Raw genomic sequence first — 20871 nt, forward strand, 5'->3', positions numbered from 1 at the left:
GACAGATTTAAGGAGATCATGACTTCATGTCCGGTACTAGCAATGCCTGATTTCTCGAAGCCATTTGAACTCCAGTGTGATGCTTCAGGAGATGGTATTGGGGTTGTTTTGATGCAGGATAAACACCCAATTGCATATGAAAGCAGAAAACTCCGTGGGCCAGAAAAAACATTCAACATTTACGATAAGGAGATGTTAGCTATCATGCATGCATTAGCTAAGTTCAGGCAGTACTTAGTGGGTGGTAAGTTTTGTATAAAAACTGATCACAACAGTTTGAAACATTTCCTTGGGCAAAGGGATCTCAATGATAGGCAGCAGAAATGGGTAAGTAAGTTACAGGCATATGACTTTGATATATCTTACGTTAAGGGCACGCAGAATGTGGTAGCAGATGCCTTGTCACGCAGACCACATCTTAGTTCAATGATTGGGATCTCTGAGGACTGGAAGCATCTGATTATTGCAGAATATGCCAGAGACCCATGGGCATCTGGGATAGTTGATGGGACAATTGTTGATACCAGGTATACACTTGTGGATGAATTGATTATTTACAAGAGCAGGATATTTTTAGTCCCAGGATCGAAGGTGAAGCAGTCTATTATGCAAGCTCTTCATGATTCACCTATAGCTGGTCACCCCGGATACTTTAAAACATATAGACAGGTGCGACAAAGATTCACTTGGAAGGGACTCAAGACAGATGTATTGCAGTATGTCCGTGAGTGTTCTGTTTGTCAGCAGAATAAGCAAGAACACACCTTCCCAGCAGGACTCCTACAGCCACTTCCTATTCCAGCTCAGAAGTGGGAATGCATATCCATGGATTTCATTACCGGATTGCCCAAGGCTCAGGGTCGTGATTGCATTTATGTGGTGGTAGATAGACTAATGAAATATGCTCATTTCCTCCCCATCACCACTACTTATACCGCAGTCCAGATAGCCGAGGTATTCTTCAGAGAGGTTTTCAGGTTACATGGGATACCCCGCAATATTGTCAGTGACAGGGTTAGATTCTTGAGTCATTTTTGGCAAGAGGTGTTCCGATTATGTGGCACTGAGCTCACACCCAGTACCAGTTATCACCCGCAAACCGATGGACAGACAGAGATAGTAAACAAATGGGTGGAAGGCTACTTGAGGAATTACGTGGCTGATCAGTAGAAGACTTGGGTAAGATGGATTTATTTGTGTGAGTATTGCTATAACACAACTTTCCACATGTCTATCCAGATGACACCTTTCCGAGCATTATACGGCTATGATACATCGAGTTTCATCGACTTGTTAATGGGTGATGTTCGGGTTCCACGTGCCGGGGATTTGATGCAAGAAAGTAAAGACATTATTAGCTCTCTACGGGATAACATTGCTCGAGCACAGAATCAATATAAGCAGTATGCAGATCAGAAGAGAACTGAGAGAAGTTTTGTGGTAGGTGACATAGTTTACTTAATGCTTCAGCCATTTCGACAATCTACTCTCAAAAAGAGTGGGTCAGAGAAGCTTAAGCCCAGGTATTATGGACCTTTCAGGATCATTAGGCGAATAGGGGAATTGGCTTATGAGCTTGAGCTTCCAGCAGACAGCAAAGTATATAATGCGTTTCATGTATCACGCCTCAAAAAGGCGTTGGGACAGAATGTGATACCTTTTGCAGTATTACCTCCCCTGGATGATGAAGGGAAATTGGTCCTAGTGCCGGAATTCATTTTAGAAAGCAGAGAAAAACAGCTCTGCAGATGAGTAATCAGAGAATATTTGGTTAAATGGAAGGATCTACCAGTCGAAGATGCTACTTGGGAAAATGAGACAATTTTGCAGCATCCAGCCTTGGGATTGCTTGAGGGCAAGCAATTTCGGGAGGGGCGGATTGTCATGTCCCCTTTTTAGCGACATAACTTTAACAGGGGATTTGCCTATCATCGACTCTTGTAGGCAAATGACTATGGGAAGAGGGTCATTTTTGTCTTCCGATAATTACAATTTTGCTCTCGAAGAATGATAATTTAGTAAGTGGGGCCTACTCGTTCCAATATTAAATTAAGGTTGTACTCTAACTTTATAAAGTTATTTATTTAATTTTATAAAGTTTAATAGTTGAAGTACATCATAAAAGATGATTCCGGAAAACTTCCAGAAACTTCTCAGCGAAGTGAATAAATAGAGGACATAAGGCTCCCATTTGGACAAGCGATTTATGAATTCGATTTCTATTCCATTTGGAGCGATTTGTAGCCATTTGGTTTGCAAATTCTCAGACTATCTTTGGGAACGATAACTCCCATTGATAAGCGATTTTGAGGGTGTGAAATATCATCCGAATTATTGCGAATTTGGAAGTGATATCACAGTTACTTCATCTGGACAAAGATCTGCGGCCTAAGGCCAATTTGTGATCATTAAGGAATCATATAGAAGGTGTTATCTATTGCAGGTTTGGAGGAATTAACAGTAGCACATCTTTGATCAAGCAACCCTCTAGACAGGGCCGGAAATCATTACCCAGACTTACCCGTTCTCAAACAGACCCAGTTCGAGCATAAGGAAGGGCGATTTGTTATGAGCTGGCAATAGAAGAGTAAAGGAAGTATCGGATTACTACTGGTCTGGCCTAACGACTCAGTCCGCACAGGATTGGGCAACTTTCAGTGAAAGAATCATATTAACTCAGGGAGGACAGATCGCGTGGAAGAATAACAGATCCAAAATCCGCCTTACCGCCTTTCCTTCCAACGACGCAATTGTATGGAGAAGATATAAATTAAATCGTGGGCCACAACCGTCAGGCTCAAGGCGAACCATCAAATCTATGGAAAAGTGCCAATCGCATTAGCTCAGGAGCATTTGATCAGGACCTATCGAGGGCTGAGAATAATATTCAAGCACAACCGGCAGTATCATTAGCGCCATTACATTGGGAGTTTGGGAAAAATAATCGCAAGACATGAACAATTCGTGGGACTAAGTACAGCTCGTCGCAGGAGATGAAATCTATCTCTGAATTCGCAACCTGACTGGCTGGAACGACTGCAGAATCAAACATTATCATTGCCAAAATGGGAACGAATGCATAGTAGATTACCAAGGTTGGCGGCAGCGTTTTCTTTCTAAACAAATTTGATAAACTCATGAAACAGCAAACTCAGGTTTTTAAATATTGTTTAGTTATCTATATTCCGTTTGGGGCTCTATTGTTCAGTTTTTGAATCATTAATGAATATTGTTGCAATAAGATTCTTCTTTGAGTATTGCTGGTAAATTTATTTCGTGCATTTCACTGGAGATAATACAATCTGAAGATTTCATGATAAGTAATTGACGAATTGTCCCAATCCAGTATTGTTTTTGTGTGACCCATATAGTAGGGGTTATCTCAAGCTATTACATACGCAGCTACATTATTAGTTACAATCTAGATGACATTAGCCACTTTCACTTCTATTACCACCTCATCGAACATGTTACACAAATTTTTTGCATTTTTTACTTGATTAGAGGCATTAACAAATTTTAGAAATACCGTCCCCCTAAAGCAACTATAAAGTTGATGAGCATCCTACTACCATTTGTCCACCCATCGGATATAATAGTGCAACCTTTTTGTTCCCAAACTTTTCTTTGCTCTTCCACAAGTTGATGAATGTTTCTTACCTCATTGTCTAACAATGACCCACTCACCTCACAAGGACTTGGGCCTTGAACCCCTTACTAGACAAAAAAATTGCAGTAACCACTTGATCCCAATATGGACTACATAAAGCACTGAAGGGAATATCATTGCAGATCCAAAATCTTGTAATTGCCATCTTTGTCTTCTCATGCATCTCTTTGTTCCATCAAGTGCCTAGCAAGTCGGGTTGAGCACCAGGAGTATTACGTGGAACAAAAAAATCTAATAAAGACCCACCCACACTTTGCGATCCTCATATCCGAGGCCCAATAGAAGAAGAAGCCTCTCCACCTGTTTGTGATCCTATGGAACTAAAACTCCCCATTGGGGCTGCCATTGCCTCGAATATCCTCTTTTTTGCTGCCTTATTTTGTGCAAATTTTTCAAGGCTTGCCAAAGCTTCTCTTGTAGCCTCTTTCGGACATTTATCACATGGTGTAATATCATTGCATGGAATCTTCATAAGATGGTATTTCAATCGGCTTATTCTCGAAGTCATATGCTTAAAGCAATGGATACATTGGACATGTCCTTTGCCTACCCCCGGGACCCCATGTTTCCATAGAGGGTCCTTCTCTTTGCCACCACCAGTCATCTTGTTTCTATAGTTATTGTCATTGACACTCAAATTCTACTCTGCAAGTATAAGAATGGACAATTAAATATTAGATAAATTTGAGATCAAACATAATTTATAAAACAAATTTTTAAACAATACGAATATATAAAATTTAATGATTTCTAATCCAACTACTATCCAACTGTTCAGGTTTAAAATCAACAGATTCTGGAGGATTTCTAAATTGTTGTAACTTGTGTTCACTGTTTACCATTCAAATTCTCAGCTATTAAACTTTTAGCTTTAAGTTTTAACTATCAAACTCTTTCATATATAATAAATATTAAGAATAAAAATAGTATCAATCTACTGTCTATTAGAGTCTCAGACTATCAAAATTAAACTAGCAGCCTAATAACTAATTAGCACATTCATATGCAATATATAAGGCTTAAGCAACAATGCTACAATTAAGCTTTAACTTATAGCTTAATACAGTGTACACTTTGCTTAACTCTATGAAATAAAAAAACAAAAAAAAACAAAGGTGCTATTCATATTTGTTACCTGTCCAGATGAGTCAACGACAAACTAGTCATTGGAGGTATGCCTACATACAATGATTTGTAGATTCAAGTGCTTCAAATCACTAGGGGCAGTGTCCACGTGGATTGGAGGCAGCTCAAAATCTCAAATCATGAATCTCATGCTCGGGCAAAGACACATGCAATCTCGCACTCGGTGTTGCATGTTGTCGGTGGTGCTTGTCAATGATTTAAATGCACAAGGAAATGATAGCAAACAACCTTCTTGCAACCATGGATGAATGAAATGAATATGGAAAAAAACAAGAACAAGCAACCTTTCGTCGACAGCAGAAAAGATGGAGAAAATGTTTTTGTTGACCGCATAAAAGTTTTAAAAAAACCTAAAATCCTTTGACCATGACTTTGTGTTTGTTGATGATTTTTTGGCAGATATCTCGCAAGTTTTCGGCAATTTTTTGTAATAATTTTGGCCCGTGATCTTGGATATCTTGTTGCCAGTATTTTGCCCGATTATATCGGTCTGCATGTGGGCTCACGATATCTTGTGGTATTTCTGGTATTCACGTGCGATTTCAAACTATGATAAATATGAGACTGAAATAGAGATTATGAAATGACATGTGAGTATTTAACAAATCAACAAAATATCGAATCATAGTCACAAAATTGATAGTTGATTGGATAATTAGAAATATGAATATGATGCACTAGTTAGACACCTAAATGATATCTCCTACAGAGAATGGGTTTCTGTCGATTGCCTCTAAGCTCGAGGGTTTCCATCATCAAACGTGCTGAAATTCAAAGCTTCTTGAAATTCTCAAAGACAAACAATAACCAAGCATATACCTCAACCGTAAAATAAATCTAACATTCTTCATTTAAAGCCCAATGCAATGACTCTTTAGTTAACCTTCGTCCGTCTCTTCTTCTTTTCTTTTTCCTCCTTTGAAATCTCCTTTTTAAAATTAAAACAACTTTTTTTAATTCTTCTAAAGCTCCAAATAAGTCATTTTAATACTTTATAAAGTTGTCATTTAATTTCTCTGTCCTTGCCCAAAAGGGACATTACAGTCCTCCCTCCTTAGAGTTTGCTATTCTTCAAGCAATCATGAATTTAAATACCAATATACTAGAGTCCCATATAAATCTTCAAACAACTCTATGGCACATTCTGAAACAACTAAAACCCAATCCTGTCACAATGTGAAACAACATGTTTGGATGTGACTCATTCATCAATAAGATCCTTGGATCCCAAGGTAATCTCAATTACACTACTTGACCAATTTGCTGCACCACTCTGAAAATAACAACTCTATGCCTCACGCTATGAAGCAACTCATCATGATTCACAAGGAATAAAGCACTCATCCTGTCAACACCTGGATCCCAAACCAATCAATCATGAGAGTATTAATAGGTGTCTATCATTTTGCTGATTGCTTGTAACAACATCCTAAATAAGTAGTCCACCCCAAAAATGCCAAAACCAACTCAAATATGTACAAAGATCAACTCATTAGGTCACCAATTGTCACTACTATAACATATTCTAACGCTAAGAACGATATCGATGTTGTCTCTACACCTCTATACTAGAAAGATAATCGTCTCATATGATATCCCTCAAATAAAAATGTCTCAACAATTCTCCATGCAACTTAATAACTATTGTGCCATGCCAAATCTGAAAATGCAATGGAAAACCAAGAAAGCAACTTTATTTTCTAAAACATAAAGCAACTTTATCCCATAAACTTCAACAATATTATGGCCAATGATTAAAGCTTCGTATTTTGCAATATTGTTTGTGCATTCAAAATTAAGTAGAAGAATATTTAAATGTTTTACCAAATGGTGAAACAAATATAACACCAGCTCCATTACCCTCACTACATGCCCCATCGAAGTACATCTGCCACATATTGTCATATCCTTCCTGCACATGCATTTTAATGGGATCAGTAACCTTAAAAATCGGTTTGGATACGCTTACTTGAAAATTGTCCATGTCGTATTGGCAGAAGTTAACTTCAGAATCTAGATTATAATCTTCGATGAGGTAGTACGACCATGGTTCTTTCTCAATCTTGATTTCCTTACCTCCTACTAGTATGGTAGCATAAGATAAATCAAGCTGCACATAACCACCTACCAAGTTCGACCATTGTTGAGCTAATAACATACCATAACTAGCGGAAACCTCAACTATAGTAATGTCAGTTCTATATGATATTTGAGGAAATGCAAGAAAACGAAATTCAACATTTTTTATAATACCTACTATTGGAACTGATCTATTGTCCATAGCATAACATTTCCCATAAGGTGTATCAATTTTAAGACCAATATCTTTCATGACATCGACAGACATAATATTAACCATTGCATTAGAATCAATCATACAATTTTTAACCAACTTGTTATTAATCAATAAAGTTAAATACAAAGGATCAACTTGACTTGAATTCTTATTTAATGCAGTTTCTAAATATACAACTGGAGGATCTTCACTATTTCTTGTATCATTCTCATTACTAACATCTTCTATGCTAGATAGGATCTTCATAGTTACCTCCCTGTAGTTAGGAAATTTCATCATCTCCATTAGTGGAACAACAATTTTTAACTAGGATAATGCATGATTAATAAAAGTATGACAATTAGATACTTTCTTATTGTTATGCTTGGTCTGCTATTTGATTGATTTAGGACGTTGATTAGTTTTTGCTTGTTTGGCTTGATTACCATCTTTCTTAGACGCCTCTCCGTGTTGTAAATTCTTTTCAAACATACTGGTAGGATTACCTTGATCTGTACTTGAAGTTTTGTGTCTTTGCTGGTATGTTTGTTTGGGCTGCTTGATGACTACAATGGTATATGCTTTCCTTTCCTTAATCATCAATCTTCGAAGAGTAGGTGTCTCATCCTCATCTGAAAATATTTGTTGGATGTGATGTTGCTGATTTGTTCTCCTTAAATGATAATCTGAATTCTGATCTTCTTCTATAAAGCCATCATCATCTCTACCCTTGAAAGGTTCAGATGATAGAGCATTAATAGCATGCTGCTCTTCTCCTTATTCTAGGATGGATTGTGCTATGACACAATGTTCAGGAGCATGGGGCAACTTGCAAAATTCACACCATGGCCTGCCATCAATCATAGTAACCTTCTTCAAAGGATCTGGAGTGTCTTTGGTATGATTTTGTCTTTCCGGTTTTCCATCCTTCCAATTCGTGCTATATGGCATATCCTGTAATCTTGGTCTATCATTTCTCCGAAAAGAAGGCCTATCATTTTTGCTTTGTTTCATCTTTATGTCTTTAAGCATGTCAATAATTTCTTTTAATTCATCTTTCTTAGGTGCTTTAAGATTATGTAACTTTGCATTATCCCTCTTATTTACCTTACGAGTCGCTTTTCTATTATTTTCTATTGTCATAGCCACTTTGAAAGCATGTGGTAAGGAAATTGGTCTATGAGATCTTATCTCATAGTGGGTCTTGCTGTCAATCACACTTAGATAGAAATCAATTAGAAAAGAACCAATTGGTCTAGTTTCTCTTGGAATTCTATTTAATACTTTATCAAATCTTTTGTTAAACTCAGAAACTACTTCATTTGCATACTTCCTGATACTTGTTAATTCGTGCAAAGAAAAAGATGTATCATTATGATATCCAAATTGATCAACAAAGTTGCACCATTCAGTTATAGACTTATTTGGGAGACTCCTATATCTTTTAGCTACATCTTTTGTCAAGGATTGGACAAAAGCTTCATGAAGACATCCTCATGATCTTCAAAATCTTCAATTGTATTTTTTAATTTAATGATGTGTTGCTCAACAAATTCTACTCCATTTCTAGAAAACTTTGTTATAGCAATTCTCAAATCGTTGGAGATTGGGTTGGGATATCCTCTTATTCCATCAAAATCAAGCCGTTGATACCTTTCAATGACCATAGTTTGTCTCATAGCTTGATTTTTCATTGTCTGATTTTGTGCTGCATAACCCTGGTTATTTTGGTTGATATTTCTATTGTTCTGATTTATACCATAGGGCTGCCTAAGATTTGTAGTATTTTGTGAGATACCTCTAGTATGCTGTCCTGAATTCCCAGCATATTGATTGTTGTTGGGGTGTCTTGCAAAACTACTATTGTGATTTTTACTTTGTCTATCATCATATAATGGGTTAACATGGCTAGTAGCGAATTGTGAGTCCAAGCTGTTTCCTATTAGGAGGGTTATATTTTGATGATGTGTTCACCTCATCTTAGACTTGCTCTGCTCTTTCCTCTCTCCACTTATCCATCCTTTCTTCATTGCTTTCTTTTCTTTGTGGAGAAATAATATTATCTGTTGATATTCCTATCTTTTCCAAGATATCATCCGGCTGCATCTTAAGAATTTTTGCTAATATTGCATTGCTACTATTAGTTGTTTCAGCCATTTTCTTTATGATTGCGTCCAACTACATTAACTCCTCTTGATTCATGTCATCATCTATTTGAGTTATTTTGCAGTGTGGTTCTTCATCAACTCTAGCAATTTGGAAAAATGGGTTAAAATTTTCTTCTTTGTTTCCAAGACTACTGTTATTTGAACTATTTCTTTCATTTTGTCTGTTAGTCCTTTCATGAAAACCCTTGTGACTTGTGTAACACATCTTTGATTTTTGCTTTTTCTTCTTCTTCCTTCTTGGTTTTCTCTCGAAGGTTAATTGTGCAAATCTCTTAGGTCCTAGATTTACTGACCTTCACCCTAACATAAACTTTAAAAGCAATGGTTAGTTCCTCAATATAAAACAAATTGAACAATGCACAATAGAGTTGCCACCCTCTTAGGGAAAAAACAAAATAAACATCTAGGTTACTTCCTTCGCAGAGTGTGCCACAAATGACTTTGAATTTTTAATGAAAAAATGGTTCAAAGGTTGTGATTAAACAAATCTCTATAGTGGTCTAAGGTAAGAGATTTGCAAAGCTTACGTGCAATTTTCCCCAGCAGAGTCACCAATCTGTTGGTTCCCAAAACTGCAGATTGGAATCCTAGAGGTCTTGCCAACTCAATGCTGGGATATCCAACTCGTTAAGGCCAACTTGAAAGAACTGAATGATGTAATCTGAGTTCCTTGCGCTTCTGGCTCTGCAAGGCCAAGGTGGGTGCACCTGATCCTGAACCAATCACTTGAATCCAAGATTACATAAAGCAGATAGGACTAAATGCAATAAGAGTCTCCAGAAATGGCAAGAGATTTTAGGAAACTTCTAACTTGCTCAAATAAGTATAACTTGAATAATGACTTCAAAATATGATTACTTCAAAATTGTAAATGCTGAAATAAGAACAAAGTTAATGATTAGATACATTTTAGAATATTTGAAATGAAACGATATAATGGATTTTAAGTCTAGTGAATATATTAATTTTCAACAGAAAGATACGAAATGGTTGCCAGCATATGGATTAGGAGTTACAAGCAAATTAATGGCTGGTGCCAGAACTTTGAAAGCGAGTAGTAGAGTCAATATCATAAAAAGTCAATGTACAACTTTATGAAATTTAATGTATCAAACTATAAATAATTCAATTACCAAGACATGATGAATTAGCTATATTTACGCACTTTCAAACTAGTCTATATTGTTGTTAACTCACACAGAGACAAAATAGACACAAATATTGAAACAATTCAGTATTTCACAATATTTGTGATTATCAAGTTTGAAAAGCTATTGGTAATTCAATCCACTTATCCGGCATTAAATTACTTATAGAAATAAAAAATGATAATAAAAGATAGAATTATATAATATCTAACATCTAAAACCTTGCAAATAAACAAAATAAAATTCCTAACTGATTTGCCTGAAATAGATTGCAATGAAGACACTCAATAATCGCGCTCTATTCGCTGCAATTGAACTCCAGACAACACATAAAAATATTTGCCAATGCTTCGTAAATCCACCAGCTTGGTTCAATCATCCGATCTCTGCCAATAAAGTAATATATCACAAGGAATGTATAAATTCAATATGCTGAGAGTTAAAAAATATTGTATGTGAATTGTGCATATTGTCCTTTGCTTTGATTTTACATCTCCTAATTATAAAGGATGAAAAGGCCTCTATTCAACCATTGCACCTTTTCAAAACTAATAACCAACCAACATTAAATACTTATTAAAATATAACTGATGGTTTATATTTGTAACTTCCAATGTGCATTTTCCTTCTTTTACACAGTGCTTTGGATATATTTGCCTTCACCATTAATTGCAACAGATCCTTTTATTTGTGGGAGATACAGAATTTTTCTAATGTAGACACTTTTCATTTCGCATACATCATGAATACTAACATGTCATCATATCTTAGTCGACACAGCCCTGCCATTGAATCTCCATGTGAACAATGCCTTTGTATATTTCATTGAATCACGTTGCACCTCTGAAGATTACAACCTCCATCTATGGCCTGTGATGTTCCTGCAATAAGCACATAGCAACCGTTAAATACCAATTGACTAAATAAGATTGACCACAGAAAACGCAAGTTTTTCTTTTTGGTGGCTCTGAAGGATATAGTCACTCAATTCTTCATCATCGCAGGTGAGAAACAACTCAGAAATTCCCCAACAAAAATCATCTTCAAGCATATGAAAGTGGTTTATGGCATATATTTCCCATGCTTTAGACGTGCATCACATCCTTAGCAACGGCTTTCTCTCATCATACATCCTGTGGACAAAACGTCACTATACATTTCTGAATATAACTTGGATCAGATAAGATAATATTCCTGCCTCCCTACTTTAATGAAGAGTAATTATGAATGATGCGTCTTCAGCACATATGAAATCCTTAATGATATTTCTGGCACCGTAGCAATCGTTATCATATCTGGTCAGTCAGTATTTGATTCGGTTTGAAAATCCAACCCTCACTATGCATGCAGACATTTCACATCTTACATTACTTGAATTGAAATATTATTTTAGTCTTCAAACTCAGCAGCTCTTGGGTTCAAATACGCTATGCTCTACATGTGCTTGGCGGGCCTTTATTCACTGGTCATTACCGGCTGTGTGCGATAGGAATCCTTCCAAAATATCAAGTGCTTCCATTGTTTGCTAGGACAGTAATACACGATAAATGCCTCACTTAGTCTCTTTTGTGTTGTCGTATCTGCTACTGGTTCCAATCGCACTTGTCATTCCTGGGACATTCGATGCCAATATTCAAATTCGTTGCCCTTCCAAATCCACTCCACCAATATCTTTATATATCCTTCTTATTTTCTTTTGTTCCCTCTCTGACAACTACATTTTTTATTGAAGACAACATTCAATAGTTTATCCTTGTTCTTAAAAAAGGTAACTGCATGAGTGACTGAAATTGGAAGTTCTGATAAATCATTAATGGGATGTGCATCAATTTCAGATAGCTCAAATTCTTGTATACTATGTTCTGCATACGTTCCATATGAAGCTTTGGATACAAAAAGGTATCTTATCTTGCTCTAGTCTCTTGTCTGGGCAAGACTTCGAACAATCAGGTAATATATATTTTGGCAATGAGTCTTTTTGACTACAAGTCGGTATCTCTATTTGAAACATCCATGATGCCCGGATTGTATTCTGTCTTTGATACAGGCTGCTCCATATATTTTGTGTAAGCTGCAACAGGCTTTTAGAAGTTGACTCATCAAAATTGAAGATTCCAACAGTGTCCATTGGAGGAGGTCTTTAATCATAATAGATATTGTGAATACATCCTTTTGTAGCACAATGCTCTCCAAAAAATCATTTGTTCCCCCTATGCCAACAGTATCAAGAAATGTAACAGGAACCCCTTGAATGGAAATACCCATTCCAACAACATCCCTTGTAATCTCAGCAATCTCTATAACAGTTGCTCACTCGCTCAACTCTGCTTTATGCAATATAAAGGCTGGACTGGCTTACTGCTGTCAAGGTGCCCGGATTGATTGGTTGTACTGGTATGCTATGGGATGGAACCCAACCATTACTTTGAGAGGCAATTCATGTCTCATACACTGCATTTCTCAATACTTAGTCCTCTTCCACCAATGGAAAACCTCTGCAACAAGGATGCCATATTTGAGGCTATCATTCATATTGCCCTCATTTGTCCAGTTTAGTTACTCTCTATAACATATATGGAGCTTAAATTTGAAGCTCCATCAGACCCTATCTGGGACAAAGAATCACAACAATGTATGGGAGTCCAATACATTGCTGTGTCCTATGCAACACTTGATGCTTATCATTTAGATGCAATCAGGGAATCAAAATTGGTCAAACAGCCCACAGACCTTCAGAATCCAGATTGCCTGGGGGAACAGCAAAATATCTTGGTCAATGCAACAGCCACAACGGTGAAACCTTTGTGTGTCATAGGAAAAATATCCAATACATTTAATGTGATGAACATTCATGTTTAGCATAAAAGTGGTCATTACAACGACCATCCTCTTGATCAAAATGGTACATAATCTGTCAGTGGAAGCTCAAAAGAAGGGACAGACGCCATGCTTGCCTTCATTAATGTCATCAATGGCATCAGTTGCAACTTGTAATGTCTACTGAAAAATCTTCTATTCCGGTCATCAATGTCAATGTAGGTTAAAACTTAATGGACAAAAATTAGGAGTAATGGAAAAAGAGGAGGTCATTTGTTGAAACTTGATATATATCGTTTGCAAATTTATATTGTACTTTTGCATCACTAGAGCTAGTCCAAATTGCATCACATGTATCAATGGCATTAGATATAATGTATTTGTGAGTAGGTAGATTTAAGGAAAATGCCACTTTGAGGGTTTTGATTGAATATATACATGTTATAACCTATTCAACTGTGACATAATACTGACAATTATAAACAGAAGTACAACCACTGAGAAGAATCGACACCATAACAGTGAGCACTTTTTTTTCAGTATTCATTAAGTATTTAAAGGATTCTAATGAACACGGGCATGTTATTTAACTTGTTCACTAAGTGACATGTTATTCACAACAATAAATAGAAGTATGATCACTGAGCAGAACCAAGAATACACTATAACAGTTAGCTCAATTTACTTAATTTTTAGAAATTATTTGAGAAATTCCAATTATTGTGTTTCTACCAGGTAATCAGTCTCTTAGAATAAGACCTGTAAAATTTCATAGATGATATTGTAATTTAAATTGAAGTGAATCTCTTGAACACAGCCCAGTCTTATAGCAATCACAATTGACCTAAATGTTCCAAATGGACATTAAATTGCATGTTGTGAATTAATTACAACCATGGAATCCAGAAAATACATAAAAAATCTTAACATCTACCTTTGTGTCATTTGATCAAAGGAAAGATATTGAACGGATACAAATTATTCACTTAGCAATGCATTGATAGTCCTTTCCCTTTTTTGTCTGCTCCAAGGAATTCTATATTCCTTTATTCCTCATTCCCAAATACAAGAAATGCCTTTATGGAAAATCTTCCTTACACTCCAAAGTTTTCCTCTTCCAACTACTTTGGTTCTCTCATCTCCTCCAAGGTTGCCACTTGTCAGCCTCTCATTAGAGGTGAAGACCAAATGTATCTCCACCCTTGATCTCATGCTTTGCATCCTATCCTTCCATTCCATTCCATTCAACACAGACAATTTTCACTTTTATCTCTCATGATGCAACTACAATCAAGTATATGCAATCTTGAGCACTTGGAGCACCCTTATGTTGCTGAAATCATGATTGCACACCAAATTCATTGTCATTGGGTGAATTAATGCATTGAAGAGAGCATATATAACTGCTCTTTGATGGCTATTTCATCGGGTTGTGCTCTTCTCTTGCCTTCTCCATTTTTGCTTTAATTTTGTATTTTTGAGTGATTTCCTTCCTGTTTTTATTCCAATTTCTAGCTAATGCAATTAATACATATTGTAAAAGGTACATATGATTAATTCATTTCAGGAGCACCTACTAGTGTGTTGAGAATATTGCAGACATTGTTACTATTGGCTTCATGATTTCGCAGGGCTTGATGATGTACGTGATTGGACAAATAATGTTCAAGAGTTTGTTCCCATTTATGTTACAAAACGTGATCTTGAGGTTTGCATTTTGTTCTGCTCTTTCTTGACCTTTATGACATGACCTACTTAAGATTGATTGCAGTGATTGTTTCGTTTTCTATTTAATGTTAGTCTTGGGCCATATGAAGACACATTTTGGACAAAGAAAATCATGTCATAATGTTTCTTGATTCATTTTCTCATTCAATGATTGCAGTGACTCTTTCATTTTCTATTTAATGTTAGTCTTAGACCATATGAAGACACATTTAGGGCAAAGAAAATTGTATGTCATAATTTTTCTCAATTCATTTTCTCATTCAAGCTTATACCCTCTATTATTAAAGTGAATTGGGATGTGTTGTATGCTATAGATTTCATGTAGTTTATTGTTTACAACTTAAGCATGAGTCCAAACCTCCACTTTAAACTTCTAGCTTTCTGCAGCCACTTTGCAATAGAAAAAGCTGCAAGCATTTCAATGTTTATGTTATTGTACTCTTACACAAACATATTTAAAAAAAATCAAAACTAGGTTCTGCTCATTTGATGAACCTGAAGTAATTTTTCCATCCAAAAGTTTCTAGGCATTAAAAGGAAGCTAGTTTTCAGATAATTATTCATTAGTAACTGGCTATATTTATTATATTATTCACTTCCAAGGATAATTAGCTAAGGGATAGAAAGAGCAGCAAGACCAAAGCATTGCCTGATTATGGGCATAGTGGATTAGATTGAATGTTGAATTTCCATTTCTCACTATTTACATATGCTACCTTGCTTGTATACACAAGGTTGAGAGATAGAACTAGGTAGGGTTGTGACAATTGTCTTTATCCTATAGAATAAGAGACAAAAAGTAAATGTCAAGATAAGATCACATGACACCTGAGACCTTCTAGAAAGATTCCTAATTCCTTAAGTAAACATGTGAACATGTGTGAACAAGACCTAACTAGGAACAAACCAGAGTGTTGTTTTTGTCGCACTACAAAGGCTAAATTGGGTAGGAAAGCCCTTGTTGATACAAACCCACCCCTTCAAGTGCAACGTAGGAAGTTGAAAAATGCATGGATGATGATTATGGGTTTCGATACTTGGGAATGTTAGGTATTGTTTACAACACAATCTCTTAGAAATGAGGAAAATGAGAAAAATCCAATGGGACAAAAATTCTCTTTAAAAGAGAGAATAGTTACAAATAAACACAAACAAGTGATGGATGGAGAACTTAGGACCCCCCAAGGATGAGATCTATCACAAACATACAAACCATAGTTCAAAATATCATTATCGATAACTCCTAGCCAAGGGCAAAAAACATTGGTAAAATATTGAAGATAAGTTGAGTACTTATTAGGAACTTGAAAAATTGCTTAAATTTGATTAGAAATGCATGTCTTTAGCAAAATTGAATAAGGAGATGCATCTAATAAGTCAATAAATGAGTAGACAAAGAAAAATAATTGAGTCTAGCTATAATAAATGGAAATAGGGTAATCACATCCTCATGTGTTGATGGCTAGTAGCCACAGTCTGATAGTCTGAACTTTGAAGCGAACTAAAAAAAAAAAAATGTTTTCTAAAAAATATAAGCAAATACAAGTTGACTATTAAAATAGTCTACATCTTCCTCTTCCCCTTGCCAAAAGTTCTAGTAAAAATTGTTGGAGTGGTAGGGGGTTTATCCTAGAAGTTTGTTGTGGCTATGGATGTGCCTCTCCTCTCTATACAATTGGTTGTGGCTCGACCTCCATCCTAGATTTAGATGGTGCTGACACCAATAATGACTCATCATTTGAATCCTCCTCAGTGTCCGCATCCTCTTGAATGTCACCCAATCCCATTACAAATTCACCCTCCTCCATATCCTACCTCTCCAAATTGTAGATGTCATCCTCAGTGAACAATGGACGCTGCTCTTCTGATGTCCAATCACATAAGAATCTATGTAATCTGAATCAAGTGGACCAGTAAGTGTGTGCACAAAAAAAGGTCATATAGGCATTTTTGTGCTAACTTGTTCCTCTTCCTCATGTGAATGGCCCCAAATGAGCTCTAGTTGCACTCACAACTAGATGAACTACAAGGATGACATAAGATTTGAAGGGCAAGTCTTTGCAGATTTGGGGCATTTTTTACCCCCAGTTTCACCCCCAAGCATCTCCAAAATAAAATATTAAAGAGTGGTTTGAGTGGTTCTTCCTTTGTTTGCCAATTTTGAGGAGAATAGCTTGCCTCTTGTATTGTGGTACACTTCCATGTCGACCACAATGAGGTCTCTCACCACAATCTTAGGTGCCATTTGTACCATCTTAAAATGGACACACTTATATTTTAAGACCTTTTAGTACCCTTTTCCATAATTCTTCTCTTGGACCATGGATGGACCTGTGCTTAATGTCACTTCCTCTACTCTCTTGCATTTCTCTCTTTTTTGTCATCTCTCGCTCTCCGACATGGTCTTCTAGGTGTCGTTTTAATACCCTTTTGACCATATCTCTTGTTCAATATCTTCCAGTTTCACCTGTACCCTCTTTTGGATCTTTATGAGGCATGTTTGTCCTAACCCTTGGGACTAGGTTGACCTGAAGTAGACTAGGTCGACTTGGGATGGACTAGGTTGACTCAAGTCATTAGTGGTTGCAGGTTTTGGGGCTCAAATGTCATTGAGTTCGCCAATTAGTTAATCTTACTCCCCCATCGACCTGAGTTGGGGGCTTCATTTCCATATCTCATCTCATTCATGACATCCCATTCTCAAGGCATTCAAGCATTCAAGACAAGGAGTTCAAGCATTCAAGAAAGAAAGCAAGTTTTCTTCATGCATTCTTTGTAGGAATTTCCTCTTCAAGCTCTAGCATATTGTTGGCCATCAAGGGAGGAGATCTACTTTAAGGAATTTGTTATCTTCTTCATTAATGCACATTTACATCCATGGCTCCATGATGTGGTTATGGTAGATCCACTGCAATTGTGGAGATATCCTACATTCTTCATACCGAATTTAAGATCTACATACATCACTACAAATCCTTATTGACAAGGGTTTCTACAAGCAAGGTGAATATTTACATTTATCTTGTTTCGTTGACATTTATATTTCTCAATTACGATTAATTCCTTAACCTAGGGCTTGACCAAGGCAATCCCTCCCTCAATAAAACCCCCAAAACCCTTCTTTTCTGTGTTGATTTGTAGGTTGGGAGTGAAAAGGATTACAAATCTGGAACCTATTGTTCATGAGCTTTCTGGAGTCATCAGGTTTAGATTGCTAGATTACGTCAACCTAGTTGTAGGATGTCTTCCCAAGATGACCTAGTCCTTCAATCTCAGATTTCGAGGAGATTTTTGGGTTTTGTTCTTTTCATTGTTTTATTTCAAGATCTACAATTAGAAGTTCAGATAAAGTTCAAATCTGCGAGTTTTGGAGCTAAAATATATCTTCCTCACTTTGAGTCTTATATATTTTATTTCCTTTCATGTCTTTACCCTAGATCTACATCTTAGTTGGGCTAATTGTGCTTACATAGCATCTAGACTTACATTATTGAAGCAATTAGTTCAACTTCACTTTTACATTATCCTATCAAGGGCCAAAGAGAGCTGTTGTCCTGCATTTTGTCACCACAAAATGCAGGTAATAGTAGAAAACATTTTCAACTTAGTTTCACATTTCTCTGAGTTTAGTTCATTATTTAGTTGGTTAATATTGATCAACCAAATGATTCCAATTAATATAATGAATCCTTTTACTAGAGGCTTTTGTCAAATCTTTCTAGTTTCTCAAATCTTTTTAGTTTCTCAAATTTTCAAGCCTATGCTTATTTTTGAAGCCTTCAACATCCTTTTTCTCGTTTTTGAGTGTGTTTGTTGGCTTTTGGTCTTTTGGTTTTACTCAAGTCATTGCTTTCGCTTTTCTCTTTGATTTGATCTATCTTAGGGCTTAATCGGAGTTGGCAATCAAAAGATATGACCAATTTAATGCCCAAAAAGTGGACCTTTTAGGTGCAACTGCACGAATTAAAAATATCATGTTATATTTTTAAGTTGACATTCACTTTTTGAAAAATATAACATAAGTTTACTTTATGTTATGTTTTTAAGTTACTTTATCATTTCAATTTTTCACTTTAAGTAACTATAGTGCACTTTATGTAATATTTTAAGTTGAGTTATTTTTTATTTTTTCACTTAAGTGACTATATTAACTATATATTTTGATTTAATTTTTGAGTTTTAAATCAAATGCTGTAGTAAATATTACTTCTAAAATGATATTTGCATATACGATATTAACTATATAGTGTAAATATTATTTATGTCCCATTTGAGTAATATTTGTTCAAAAATGAAGGTAACATGTGCTTAATTCATCACTTAAGTTGTGCAAACATGTCTACAAGCACATTTTAATTCAAAATATGTCATTGCATCTTAAAGGTGCGATTTTGAATGGAAATGCATAAAAAACATGCAATCACATAAAAAAGGTGAGACATGCATATTGCAAAAATGTGCAATGACACGAAAAAGGTGTGTTTTACCTTGGATGCATATTTTAAAATGTAATGACACCAAAAAGGTGCATTTTTCTTTATGGAGGTCATGTTTGAATATTTTAAAATGTGTCATTGCACCCAAAAGGTGTGTTTTGCTTAGAAGACATGCATATGCATCTTGGAAACCCATTTTTGACCAAGATGCATGTTTTTAAAACTTGTCAATGCACCCAAAAGGTGTGTTTGGGTAGAGGGAAGCTTAATACGTGTTTAAAACATGTATATGCATCTCGAAAGTGCGTTTTGCTTATAACATATGTCTTTGCATCCCAAAAATCCCTTTTTGCTTCCAAGGGCAAAATCAACCCATGCATGTGCTTCCCAATAACACGTTTTTGCATAGAGATCTCAGATTTCTCTATGAAATCTCTTGAAATTTTCTCCTCGAGGGGCATTTTTGCGAATTCAAGCATTCTCATGCTATGAACGTTGAATCTCCTTGCAAAAAACATTGATTTTCATGGCCTTTTAGACCCACGTTTTTGAGAAAACGCCCAGATTTGGAGGTTTTTAGATCATGTTTTGGGGCAAAGAAGAGGCGTTTTGGAGTTTCCATACACATTCTTTCAATTTGAAAGCACGTTTTTGCCCTCCATTTGCAAAAACGAATCACTTGGGGCAGATTTGAAACACAGTTTTTGCCAAAAATGTCCCATTGTCTTGCATTCATTGAAAATGTTGAAGTTGGGAAAGATTCTAGGGCACTTTTGGGGCATTCTCATCCAAAAACGCATCATGGATGCTCATTTCACATTCCTCATTGAAAGATTGAAGAGGTCTAAGTTTTTTTTTGAGATTTTGTCAAAGTTGGAACTTTATTCCCTTCATTTTTGGCATTTTAATCTTCAACTAAGTGGACATTTTCCTTTTGGCTAATTAATTCATGCTTACCTTGCTGTTTTGATGCATGTTTTAGCTTTGATGTTTCACATTTGTTGATATAGATGCCATGAAAAGTGCATTTTCCCTTTAAAAATGATGAAAAGTCTCATTTCCATGCTTTTGATTTTTTCCCAAATTCCAAATTCGAGTTTGCATGTTGAGGTATCTTGCTTGTTGACATGTTTGAAGGTACATGTTTCTTTTGTTTTTTTTTCCTTGTTTGCTTTCTTGTTTTCTAGTTTTTCTTCATTTGGAAGAAATTGCAAGTTCTTTCCCAAGATTTTGACCACGTTTCATTTCACTCCATCTTCCATCAAAGAATGCAAGTGCATAATTTCATTCCACCTCCATTGTTACATGTGAAAGCACATTGCATCATTTTGTTCCGTATTCGCCATTACACTTCATGAGCAATTACATATAATTTCCCATTTCATGTCATAACACATTGCATCTCATCTTTTGCATGCATTTGCATGTAAACTCACTTTTCATCTGCATTTATATTTACTCTCATTTCTCATTCCTTATTTCA

At 35.9% G+C, this 20871-nt stretch overlaps 1 protein-coding gene across 2 annotated transcripts in view; it reads left to right on the top strand.

The window, feature by feature from the left end:
- The window catches only part of LOC149538637 (Metallo-hydrolase/oxidoreductase superfamily protein), a 183390-nt gene that overhangs the window by 94573 nt on the left and 67946 nt on the right, over window positions 1–20871 (top strand). For both annotated transcript variants that reach the window (XR_016356080.1, XM_089799947.1), the window contains exon 6: window positions 14856–14932. Coding sequence is in view for 1 of the 2 variants with exons in the window: in XM_089799947.1 (XP_089656073.1) it covers window positions 14856–14932 (77 nt within the window). In the remaining variant the exon portion in view is untranslated. The remainder of the gene's footprint in view (window positions 1–14855; window positions 14933–20871) is intronic.

Source organism: Cupressus sempervirens, chromosome 9 (assembly GCF_028749045.1).
Source record: "Cupressus sempervirens isolate cs-2001-9-10 chromosome 9, ASM2874904v1, whole genome shotgun sequence".
Classification (NCBI taxonomy): Eukaryota; Viridiplantae; Streptophyta; class Pinopsida; order Cupressales; family Cupressaceae; genus Cupressus; species Cupressus sempervirens.